We start from the raw sequence: 9,518 nt of genomic DNA on the forward strand, positions 1-9,518 counted from the left end.
CAGGTACACTACCAACCCAAAACCTCAAAACGTTGGATTATAGAGTTGTTCAAAAATCTCGCGGTTCGTAGCTTGCTTGATAAAAGCTCGAATAATACTAGCTAAAAAAAGTGATTTGAAACGTCTTGAGCCGAGCTAGCTCATTTTTGTCGAGCTTTGCTAGGTTAATGACTTGACTCGCTGGCTTGATCTTAGGTTCGTTTAACTTCAAACTCGAGCCCAAGTCTAGCTGAGCTATCTCGTCTAATTTCAAGCTCGAACCCACCTTAACTCGACTTGTTAACAACCCTAGCTTGATATCCTATTCTGTATCGATATCAATACCATTTGTTATCTCTAGAGTCTAGACGAAATTGAAATTCTCGAGACAGAAAATGCAATGTTAATTAATTTACCTCTCAAAAAGCACACACAAATAACATGAATCGAGGTACACTTCTTAAAGCAAAGAGTACAACATAGTCTTCTTCTTCTTCTTATTATTACCATTTGAGACTCACAGATTTCTCAAAATCACCATTGTTGTGAACTGATGATGGCTTGGTTTCCACTCTCACTCCTCACACTACTCATCCTATCTCTATCAACACCATCCACGTCATCAACCTCACTCCAATTCCCAGCCAGATATTCACTCTCCGGCGACAAAGATTCCGATTCCGATTCCGTTCAACTCACACGGCCAAACCCATCAAGCTCCGGCATCATATTCCACACCACACCGTTCAAACTCACCCCAACGACGTCGTTTTCAACCAACTTCACGTTCAAGATCGGTCTCTCACTGGTAATAATCCCATCTGGGTTTGCTTCCAAATTAGCTAAAAACGTATCTTTTGAACAATTGGATGAAACCCAGTTCGTTAATGTCGAGTTTGGTGCCAGTTTATGCACAATTTCGTTTTCTAGGGTTAGCAATGTTTCGATTATGACCCATGAGTTGAAAACTGGAGTGAAATTAACGGCGTGGGTCGATTACATTGCGATTTTGAAGCGGGTAGATGTTAGGGTAAGTGAGTTTGGTCACCCGAAGCCGGTCGAGCCGTTGGTTTCGTATCGGGTTGATTTGGGGGAAATGTGGAAAGGTGAAGAGGTTTTGTTGGGTTTGGTGTCTGATAATGGAGAGAAGGAAGAGATTGCGGCTGTGTATTCGTGGAGTTTCGGGATTAAGGAGGTTCCGAAATGGATGCATTCGATTCCTGCTGTTATTCCGAAGGAGGATTCGAAGGTGAAAGGTAGCGAAGGTTTGAAGAATGATTCAGAGAGTGAAGGTTGTGGTGATTTGGGATTTATATTGGCTATTGGTTGTGGAGCATTTGCGGGTTGGATTGTGTCGCATGTGTGGTCGTATTTTGTTGATAGGCGGAAGGTGCAAGGTGAAGGTGAAGGTGAAGGTTATGTGTGTCCTTTTGGTTTCAGATATGAGAAGATTGGTGCGGTCAAAGCGAATGATTTGGAAACTGGTATGAAGTAGTGAGATCGTTTGGTACTTTGGTAAGTTAGCGTGTCTAGATATGAAAACCGTGAACGTTTTATTTGGTGTTTTTGTATTGATGTGGTTTGTGTTGGTGGTTTGTTTATCTGGAAATCAATAGACATGTTTCTTGATGTTTTGAACCTGTAGGTAGTGGGTCAGTAAGCGTGCTATTATAGATACATCACCCTCACTTGTTATACCATGTCGTGTAAGGTTATTATATCACCCGTATAATTTCTGACATGGCATACCATTGTCAGTTGTCACAACAGTCAGTTTTGGTAAAATTAAACGAACTGTATAACTTTTGCAAACTACCTTAAACGATTCGTATAACAACTTGGATTATTGTATAAACCTTATTTTATTTGTATACGGGCTTGTATAACATTTTCTACGTATCATATGGGCTGTATGCCGAATATCATGGTACATGGAAACTGTTAAATGGTCTGTATAACATGTCATCGGTGGAAACTGTTAAATGGTCTGTATAACATGTCATCGATGTATGGATAGTTTGTTTGACCCATCGGTATTCTTGTAAGGTTCTTATGATGTCTAATTGTCTGTATTTTGATTTGCCATCATATTTGATTATAATGGCATGGGTAGCTGACTAGCTGCTAAAGAATCATTTGATTTGTTTTTGTTATGAACTACTGTAGCTACCATGGTTACTGCCCCTTTGTGTTTCTGATAGAAGACTAAGTATGCAGACGAGTATCCGTGTTAATTGTTTGAGGTTTTGCATACTATAATCTTGCTTAATTTGAGTTTGTTTCCTAAACACTATAAATAATCTTTGTATTCTAGATGCAAAAGATTGTGTTTGAAAGAGTTTTTAAAACATGATTAACAACGATGATGAAACATCTGGTTAATCCAAGTCTAAATGGCATGGTGTCACTAACCTCAGGTAGAAGTATAGATATGATTACATTCATAATAAAAGACTGATCCTTTGTTTATTTGAAATAACTTAAAGCAAACTTATTAATAAAAAAGTTGTGATACTCTGAACTTTATTCTAAATAAGTTCACACGACTTTTGTTGTGTAATATATATTTTAGTTGCTCCACCATACCACATGAACATGTATAGAAGGTTGAGAATAAGTGCCAGGTATCAATCCCATCAATACCTAAATATTTCCAAGTAATGAGAGCTTTTTTTTGTGGCCTAATTTGGTGGCTGAAAAGTAAGTTTTCCAACATTGATCCTCATATCAAAGAAAATGAATATGGAGTTCAAATGATTAAATATAATTTAGAAATTTTCATAAATACCCACCATGTCAAAGAGATTATCATGTGGTGTATCAACTAATATATTGATAGCTTATCCCTATTCCCTCACATTATACAAGTACTTGATCCTTTTAGCGTGTACTGTTTGACCTCGCTTGGTTGTCGCTACCAAGGATATAACATGTTCAAAACATATGCGAAAAGTCATTAGGACCGTCATTTAATCAAACTGAACAACTCCTTATACTATTTGAAACGATGTATGTAACAACGTGAAAATTTCGAGTTCAAAGTATCAACTTTCCAAAGTTTAGGGACTGAAATTGTCAAATTCCAAACTTGAGGGTTAAAAATGAAAATTTGGTTTGCCTGACCCATCGCGCTACGCAATGAGTCAGAAGAGACTCCCATTGCGTACCGCGATGGGGCGTCTGACGACAAGACACGTGGTATGCCACGTGGCACATCGGTCGCCACGTGGCGCAACGTCCGCCACGTGTCAACACGTGGCACACCGTCTGCCACGTGGCGACATGTGGCATACCTACGTTGTGCGTCACCAGGGCTACGTCGCGATACGCGACGGGTGCCCAGGAGCCCATCGCGTACCGCGATGGGACCCAATTTGAAGTCTATAAATAGCGGGCTCGGGATTCATTCCAACTCACACCAAAACCTGCTCTCCATTCTCTCTCTAATATCTCTCTACAATACCACAATCGTATACTCGATTATCTCGATAAACATGCCTTGTTTCCTCGTAAAACGTGTCCCGGACCTTCAAATTGTGTACCAACGATTCCTTAAAGTTTGTGCCACCCTCCACCCTCATTCATCAAGAAGGCGTTGTTGTAATGGCAAAGAGTCCAGAAAGACGTGCTGACAAGTGTTGAAGTTGGCATATCAAAGTTGATCGAGAAAAGTAAAGCGACGTCGAAGTGCTGCTTATTTCTCTAGAGTTTCGATACGCCACTAAGGTTAGGCGTAATAATGAATACAATATAATTCAATATTATATTCAAGGCTTAAGCCTTAAGTCGAGGTTATACTCGATACCTCGATAAAAGAAAAGAAAAGAAAACATAACAAAGAAACGAATGAAAGTATGATTGTTGAATATTGTGATAACATATATGTGTGTGTAAGTATATATGTATATATTCTTTGTTATGAGAATATTATTTAATGAATAAAGAGTATTCTTAAATAATAAAAGAAAAGATTACGTTTCTTGGAGAAGAAGAAACGTCGGGTTTTCAATATAAACTAAAGGTTTACAATTTACTTTTAAACTGAAAGTTTTTAAGTAAATAAAGAATTGAACTAAAGGTTCAATCGAGGATTGAGATATAAGACTAAAGGTCTTAAGCCGGATCGTGTATCCGACTAACAAATATTTATACTCGTACTATAGGTGCGAGATAAAGAAAGGGAAAGACCCTTGGACGGTGAGTGAAGCCGATCCTAAAGAGACAAGGTGAATACGCCCCAAACTTTTAAACTTGTTTTTAAATGAGTCAAACTTGTTATGTGAAATTGTTTACAAGGAACTATGTGTTCCTAAAACCGTTATAACTATGGGTATAAACCTAGCCCTCAGGCTGTGGTATACGTATGTCTGGATCCTTACATAGGTGGTACTATGCGATGTATGGGCATGATCGCACCACCCTTGGTCGTAGGACGCTCTCCTGCAGGGAGTACGACCTTATGTGTATATTTACGGGTACTTAACTAAGTCGAACGCTGCGGTGTTTGCTGAGGTGACCTAGCGTAGAGGCTCTAGTTTATAATGTGTTATTTGACTTTGTTATTCCTAAGCCACGATGGGCCGAGGCAGGCGTAGTCTCGAGGGGTAATAAAGTAAAAAGAAGTTATTTTGCATCAGCGTGTTCACCAGCATTCGTTGCTAACGTATTTTCTTACATTTTGCAGGTGAACAAGTTTAGCACTTGGAGTGACGAAGTGCTTTGAATATCCGATGGCTCGGATCTTTTGCTAAACTTAAACTTATAAACACTAGTGGTTTTGTAATGTATAACATATAATCTTTTGGAATATTTTGGGAATCTTGTATAATCCCAACTTCTGTATTGTAAATATTTACAACTTAAATTCACAAGTTTTACAAGTCTTTCGCTAAATGCTTGCAACTCTGATTTATTTACACTTGTAGTACCAACTATTGATCATACTCCTGGGCCTTAGACAGAGGTGTAACAATGTAGGCATGATATCTTCTTGAAAATAACTATTAAAAAAAGGTTATCAAGATGATTATGCTAACCACATGTATTTTTAATAAAGAGATCTGGTTACGTATACAATATACAGTATACATTAGAATACTGTATAATATCGATTATATGAATATAGTTTAAACTCTTGAAGAGGTTATTAAGATGTTGAATTTTAAATTGAAGACTTGGTAAAGATAAAATTTAGTAATTAGTTCAACCCAATTTTGTTTAGATTACAAGCAACAGAAATACAACACTAACGAAACTACAGACTGCCCAAATCACAAAGCGACTTAATCCAATATTCAAATCTGTCATATACTTCAAAATAAAATCTACTGCATTACATAAGTTTTTTCTCTTTTTTTTCCTTTTGCCAACAGCAACACCGTCCTTCCAAAAACTTGTTGATCTGATAAGCAGAACAGACATAATATTAAGAACAAAAATAGACTTACTATGTATATGCGCTGGTTTATAACATAATAAACTTACATCGAATAATAATCATCCAGAAACCAGTTTTACAACAATGCTGAGGGAGTTGAAAATAATCAACAGGACTCTCAAATATTGCGTTGCATAAATGAGACCAATGATCTGTCCCTTGATGGAGTTTCTCTTCACACCTGAATACTCTTGGAAGCTCCATCCTCTAGGTGCAAGAAACCGATCCTCGTTCAATATTGCAAATGCATTTGCAATAAGCAAACACCCCTCCAGTAGTGTCCAAAGACCCATATTCTGTATTATGCATTAGTCAACTTTGAAAGAAATATTCTTATAAAACTAAGTTTTCAGTTGCATTATTAGATTGTCACACTAGAGGCTTTATTCTTCACTATGTACAAATTCAGCATCGTTACAAACTTACAATTGACAGACACTTCAAATAATGACCTAAACTGTAACACCCCAACCCGGAACAGGCTAACGTGTTACTATTACAGATATCAAATCAACGCCACAATCCAAAATACAACAAAAATTAATGCAACCTACGTCATATTATTAAACAAAATGAATTAACTTTTATAAGCTTGAACTTCATTTTTATCTCTCATCACTAAATTCCCCGAATCCCGGATTACCTGAAAACAAAATAAGAAAAACAAAACAAGAAAACACGGCTGAGCCAAAAATTGCCCAGTAACGGAAAGAACAATAGTATAGGTAAAAGCACACATAAGACAAAACACATACTGAAATAGAACTGAAACTATTGCGGATATAAAACCACGTTTTAGACCGAACTATAATTAAATGCGAAACATAATCCGATACACGATCGGGACGTAATCTGAATATACTCAAATTTAACCAAATGCATATACACATATCGAAACGGACCAGAAATATAACGAAACAAAATATAATTACTAAAATACACGACGATGATGTTAAAATAAATAGGTCGTGAAATACGGAAGCACCCAGAGCCTAAACAGAGGGGTACACAGCTAGCTAGTCCATGCACCAAGGAGACGGTGTGGGTGGCGTGCACACATTGTTCCATCTCAAACAGAAGTCAGGAGTCAGGAGTCAGGAGTCAGAAGTCGGAGCTAAGATCGATCTATACGCCTCTAAGTGGCCAAGGTACTACATGAGTACTTTCAGAGACACCGTGAACTTTGATTACGCACTGTCACGATAAGTGCCATGTCAGGAGTCAGGAGTCGGAGCTAAGATCGATCTATACGCCTCTAGGGGCCAGAGTGCTTATACAAGCACAAGCTAGAGACGCCGTGAACTTTGATTACGCACTGTCACGATAAGTGCCATGTCGTTGACGCCCCAACGACAGGTCAGAAATGCTCGGGTAACAGAGTACTGAAGCTAAATTCATATAACTAAATTCGAACAGGAACATGCAACAATGAATACAAAATATATATAACCTATTGCATGTTAAAAACTTAATATTAAACATATCATACGGATAAACTGAACTCAATCTGAAACTGAAAAATAACAAAAATCCGCACTACGAAGTGACGGACATAGAATATAATATAGAACCAGTACTATGAGTGAAGAAAACTAAAACCCGTACTACAAAGTAACGGAATATAAATAATACTAAGAGGAAACAAAGACGGAAACCGTACTACCAAGTAACAGAATATAATTGATACTAAAAGTAACAAAAACAGAAACCGTACTACGAAGTAACAAGAAACAGAATCCGTAATGAAGTAACGGAATATAATTTATACTATGAGTGACAGAAACCAGAAACCGTACCTTAATAGTCGATGAGTAAGCAAATAAAGCCGAGCCGCGTTACGTTGTACTAATACCTACATTTTATTTATTTCAAAAGATTTGCTTAGATGTGTTAACTTGTTTAGTTCACTAGTTGACCTGTGTTCTGGCGATAGAGACTTTTATATTTTTACATCTCTCTTTTCGTTCAGTTAGAATTCTCAAAATACCATTTATTTTGTTTACATGAAATTATTTGTGGTTTAACATATGTTCCTTCAACAAAACAGATTTCCCGGTTTTTAATTAGTTTGAAAGCTACTCATAACTTTATTATTATTATTATTATTATTATATAAACACATGCATATCACTTACGTATACAAGAAACATGACTATCTTTTGATTCTTTAATTACACATTCTAAATCATGTAAATACAGTAAACGAACCTGATTATCGATGTTATTAGTTTGTGTATTTTCTTTATAACAAAGTTTTGAAATTCGCTTTAGTCGCCGGAACAAACAAACGGTTATAGACACTATAACCGTACAAGTATTCGTAATCAGATTGTTAACAGTTACCTCAAAAGCCAGACCAAAACGAACGTATCAGAAAGCGAGGGCGGAGGAAGTAACCGGACGCGTGACGGTGGCTGCGTATTTAACCGAATGAGTTGCCACTTTGTCACGTAAATATGATATCAAAAGAATGAAACTGACTCGGGTTGGTACTTGTCTCTTACTAAATTGGGGAGATCGATGGCAGCGGCGGTGTATTCCCGGAAGTTTGCAGAACGGTGGTGGTGCACGGTACTTGACGGTGGTGACGAAGTGAACTTGTCTCGCGACACGGAAGCAATGAAATTTGCAAGGATAGCAGCGATGAACTACTACAGGTCCGTGACGGTCCGTCGGCAGTGGAGTCACCGGCGACCGCTTGAATCAGAAACAAGGTAGGGTCACGTAGAGAGAGAGAGAGGCCAGTGGTGGTGGTTTAAAACAGTTGCGGCGGCGGTGGTTTTCAAGTAACGGCAGAACCGAATATGATGGCGGTAGGGTTTTGTGAGATTTTATGTTGGAGTCTTATCGCGTTTGTGTATATATATATTAAACGAGTTATAAGCGTGATCAAATTCCTAAATAAGTTGATTGTTTGTTGCTCACGTTTGAATTTGAAACAAGTTGATCTAGATGATGATTGGAATATAAAATAATAAACATATGCTCAGTCATGAGTTTGAAATCATCTAGGTTTCAATTTTAAATTATTATTATTATTATTATTATTATTATTTTTATTCCCATTATTATTATTATTATTATATCATATTTTGTAAAACTAAAATTTACGGGTATTACATAAACTATACGATCTATTTTAAACTATTTTACTACATTTCTGTCTCAAGAGCCAAAAATACTCAGCTACATCAAACAGGCTGATGATAAAGTTTAGAGGCTAGATAATTGATAAAAGCTCCAAAGGCATCCTGTGATTAGGTATGCCTAAGGCAAAAAACGTCGATAAGATTGCTGCCACTGGCCATCAACAAATACTAAGTGTTTTATTATTATAATTATTATTTGTCTCTTCACTTACAGATAGTGATTATAAACTCAAATGGCAAAACAATATGAAGTTCTGAACTGTGCTGCCAATTATAAAAATCAGCATTAATCAGCAGTTCATTGGAAAATGGTGATTGACCGATTCAATTTCATATAATTGGACCCAATAATCGGTTTTCGGTCCAAATCAGCCCAATTAATTCAAAATCGATCAAATTTAGGTCAAACTCAAGCATGAAAAATTACACACACAAATTTGAAAATATTTGTGTCTGTGCGTGTGTGTGTGTGTATAATTTTGAAGAATTACATATAAAATTCCAATCCAATTAATTGCTAGCGAGTTCTGAAACACTGCTGCCAATATTTTAGCAGAAGATTCAGATCATACTCCATTCAACCGGATAATTTAATTCATATCTACAGAACTGTTGAACTACATACAAAATGAACGATTATAAACATAGAGATATACATATAGCAAATGCTTCCATGTAAACTAATCGCATCACTAAAGTTAAAAGAAAGTTAATTGACTAGAAGAATTGCTTCCGTAATTTCATGATTTATGTGACAATCATATTGCTCTCACGCAGTCCGTTTAAACCCTAAATTGATTGTTTAGACTTAATCTAAATGCGACTCACGTGTCCTAATAGAAGGATATTCGTAAAAGAAAACACGAACTAACCTCGTATAGAGAATCAAAAGATCAGCAGCACCGGAGATCAAAAGATCGGCTTGATATGTTTGTTTAAAAAGGAACGAATCG

General features: G+C 36.8%; 2 protein-coding genes across 2 annotated transcripts; one reads left to right on the forward strand and one right to left on the reverse strand.

Moving 5' to 3' along the window:
- Nucleotides 1-535: 535 nt before the first annotated feature.
- LOC143558809 (L-type lectin-domain containing receptor kinase S.6-like) lies at nucleotides 536-1,474 on the forward strand. Its single transcript, XM_077047565.1, has one exon. It carries the CDS (start codon nucleotides 536-538, stop codon nucleotides 1,472-1,474), a length of 939 nt encoding a protein of 312 aa, XP_076903680.1.
- Nucleotides 1,475-5,186: 3,712 nt separating this feature from the next.
- On the reverse strand, nucleotides 5,187-9,518 carry LOC143558802 (uncharacterized). Its single transcript, XM_077047561.1, has 2 exons — nucleotides 9,438-9,518; nucleotides 5,187-5,712 (listed from the first exon to the last, which is right to left on the reverse strand). The coding sequence occupies exon 2, from the start codon at nucleotides 5,707-5,709 to the stop codon at nucleotides 5,476-5,478; it is 234 nt and encodes a 77-aa protein (XP_076903676.1). The 5' UTR covers nucleotides 5,710-5,712; nucleotides 9,438-9,518; the 3' UTR covers nucleotides 5,187-5,475.

Source organism: Bidens hawaiensis, unplaced genomic scaffold (assembly GCF_021521415.1).
Source record: "Bidens hawaiensis isolate Kalapana, Puna unplaced genomic scaffold, B.hawaiensis_p1.1 tig00019660_1, whole genome shotgun sequence".
Classification (NCBI taxonomy): Eukaryota; Viridiplantae; Streptophyta; class Magnoliopsida; order Asterales; family Asteraceae; genus Bidens; species Bidens hawaiensis.

Excerpts from the sequence above, each read along its gene's own strand:
- LOC143558809 (XM_077047565.1), top strand. The coding sequence starts at position 536 with ATGGCTTGGTTTCCACTCTCACTCCTCACACTACTCATCCTATCTCTA.
- LOC143558802 (XM_077047561.1), bottom strand. The coding sequence starts at position 5,709 with ATGGGTCTTTGGACACTACTGGAGGGGTGTTTGCTTATTGCAAATGCA.